General features: G+C 34.8%; 1 protein-coding gene across 1 annotated transcript in view; it reads right to left on the bottom strand.

Moving 5' to 3' along the window:
- The window catches only part of LOC106464041 (organic cation transporter protein-like), a 36,660-nt gene that overhangs the window by 12,460 nt on the left and 21,310 nt on the right, over positions 1-2,890 (bottom strand). Inside the window, exon 8 of the mRNA XM_013924149.2 lies at positions 2,307-2,521. Within this exon, the coding sequence (XP_013779603.1) occupies positions 2,307-2,521 (215 nt within the window). The remainder of the gene's footprint in view (positions 1-2,306; positions 2,522-2,890) is intronic.

Below are 2,890 nucleotides of genomic sequence, written 5' to 3'. Positions count from 1 at the left end.
ATTTGTAATAACTGTTAATGTAAATTATACTGTTGTGTGTATATTGAAACGGATTTGTGTTAAAAAGAAAACTATGTATCAATCTTGTTGGCAAATATCATAAATTGGAGATATATCAGCATATATTTAAATACTAAATCCAAAGTACAATTTAACTACTAAATTTAAATTTATCAGTTAACTCAATTTCAGGCTATTTGAAATTCTAGTACATAACAGTACAAAGATCTTTTACACTAGTGAATGTCAGTTGTATCTAAAATTCTAAATAATTCTCTTTTCTTGTCGAAAGTCCACACACAGTCTAGTTCAGTTACTTTAGAATCCTGTTGACAAGACGAATTATTTTTCTCTACTCTGTTTCTTGATATACGATCTGTGATAAGTTCACTTATGTTACCCTGTGGGTTACCACAGTTGTATCCAGAACTTTAAATAATTGATTCCTTTTCGTCAAAGTCCACACACACGGGTTCAATTACTTTAAAACATCCTTTGACAAGACAAATTATTCTCTTTATCTCTGGTAAACTGTGAAACTCACTTTAAAATATCGCCTGTTATCGCTAAACTAACAACCACGCAGTCTAACTTCTTTTATTGGTTTCCACAGTTGTATCCAGTTGTCTCTCTTTTTTTTTTCGTCAAAAGTCCACACAGGTTGGTTCAGTTACTTTAGAACTCAAATCAGAAGACATATTATTTTTTCTATCTCTGTTGTTACAATACAGCTGTGAAATATACTATAGAAATCATCTGTTAATGCAAATCACTCACACACCGACTAACTTCACTAACTAACTTTTTTCTTGACTAAACTTCAATTGCACTCACTTGGTCGCGTATATATATATATATATACTTTGCCTAACTGAGGCCTCGAACTTTCTACAAACTACGATACGTTATGATGTTACAATACTCACTTAAAACAGCCCCCAGTAGCACAGCGGTATGTCTGCGGACTTACAACGCTAGAAACCGAGTTTAGATACCCGTGGTGGGCAAAGCACAGATAGCCCTTGTGTAGCTTTGCGCATAATTAAAAACAAACAAACAAACTTAAAGCAACGAGAAAAACAACGGAGATTCGAGTAACGTGACGTTAACTTACAAAAACTATACATACAACGTTCGACTCTCACCGAGTTAGTTAACGAAATTTGTCATAACTATCGCCTTTAAGATAATTACTTTTAACACTTGTTACGAAAACTAAATAATCGTTATTTATTAGATCACTAAATGCACTAAATAATAACTCTTACAATACACAGTCTTGTATATCCAACATAAACTGGACTAAGTTGGTTACTCTAAAAGCTGCAATACAAAGCAAAAAGAAACAAAAATTGTTAATAAGTTTAAACTTAACATGATTTGAATTTCTGTCTTAATTTATATTAGATTCACCACGAGCAGAACATGTTTTCAAGTCCACTAAACCCTAGGTTATTTAAATAATTTATTTCGTCCATATTTAACGTACTATGTTACATATGTGCAAATGAGTGTGGCACTCTTTGTGCTGTCTAAAGTCACATATGGGTAACACGATACCACCTGGTCCTTGAAGGGGTCCTTGCATACTTACCTTTGAGAAAAGTAGCAGTTTAAACCCACACTTTATTTTTCGAGAAATCATCCATCTCACCCCTCCCCCCTAAACTTTTATAAAGTTTTCAACTACTGCGGGCGTTAACTCATTTCATAAGCGAGTAAACCTCGTAGAAAAATAAAATTTTGTTTTCACTGAAGCCTAACCTGTCTTTTCCAGATTCTTAACTTGTGTCATCTGGTTCCATTGTCTTCAAAATACAGCATAAAGAAAGCAGAGGTATTTATGCTATCGATCACCCGATAATCTTACAAACTTCAATAAGATCACCTCTTTAGTACGTTGGAGTGATAGTGAAGGTCAAGATATTTATATTTTGTAACATTATTTTCTTTGTCTGTTCTAACTACTTGCGCAAAGCTACACAAAGATTACCTGCACTAGCCGTCCTTAGTTTTGAACTGACAGCCTAGAAGGAAAACAGCTCGTCAACTGGAAAAAGCGTTAACTCTTGAGCTACTCTAATTGAATAGTTGGATTTAACCGTCATTTTAAAAACACCCTTGGCCGCAAAATGCGGAGCGAGATCTTGAGGTAAAAAGACCAGGACCAGTATACTAACCACTAAGCCACACCTGGCTCATTTAACCTTAGTAATTGAATAAGTTACCATTTATTATTATGTGTCAGATCTCGACAAAAAGGATACTTTAAAAAATAATTTTATTATTAACATTTACGGACTTACCTGCAGGAACAGGAATGGTTAAAGAACAAGCTATACCTCCAATAAAAAGTGAAGCTAACAGCGGCATCTTTCGACCGAAATATTTCAGACTAACAAAGGCCAAAAACTGAGCTGGGAATTCAACAGCTCCAGCAATAAAAAAATTTAAGAAAGGATTTCCATAAAGGTCATTTGTGTTGAGGGAGAGTCCGTAAAAGATGAAAGCTGTCACAAACCTGAAATGTAGAGATTAGAACTGAATCAAAATTACAAAAATCAAAAGCGAAGGAACACATTTTAAGCTCTTCACTGTGGCAACACTCTTTCTTCTCTGTGCAGGTTTTTTTGTGTGTAATTTTACAATAACGTTTTGAATGCGTTGATCGTTTTTGCTTTGATTTTTTGTTTGAAGTTTATCACAACTAAATATCCAGCTGCAGAACTCAAGCAGCGAATATTGGAGAAGCCCAAGAATGTATACCGAAACTTCTGTGAAGGTATGTTGTCCTGCTGGAGATATCCAACGGTCAAAAGACTTTGTCGTTTAATATATATTATTGTGCCCGGCATGGCCAGGTGGGTAAGGCGCTGGACTCACAATCTGA

The sequence above is a fragment of the Limulus polyphemus genome, unplaced genomic scaffold (genome assembly GCF_000517525.1).
Source record: "Limulus polyphemus unplaced genomic scaffold, Limulus_polyphemus-2.1.2 Scaffold1547, whole genome shotgun sequence".
Classification (NCBI taxonomy): Eukaryota; Metazoa; Arthropoda; class Merostomata; order Xiphosura; family Limulidae; genus Limulus; species Limulus polyphemus.
Note: the sequence above shows the minus strand (reverse complement) of the source record. Positions and strands in the feature narration are given on the sequence as shown.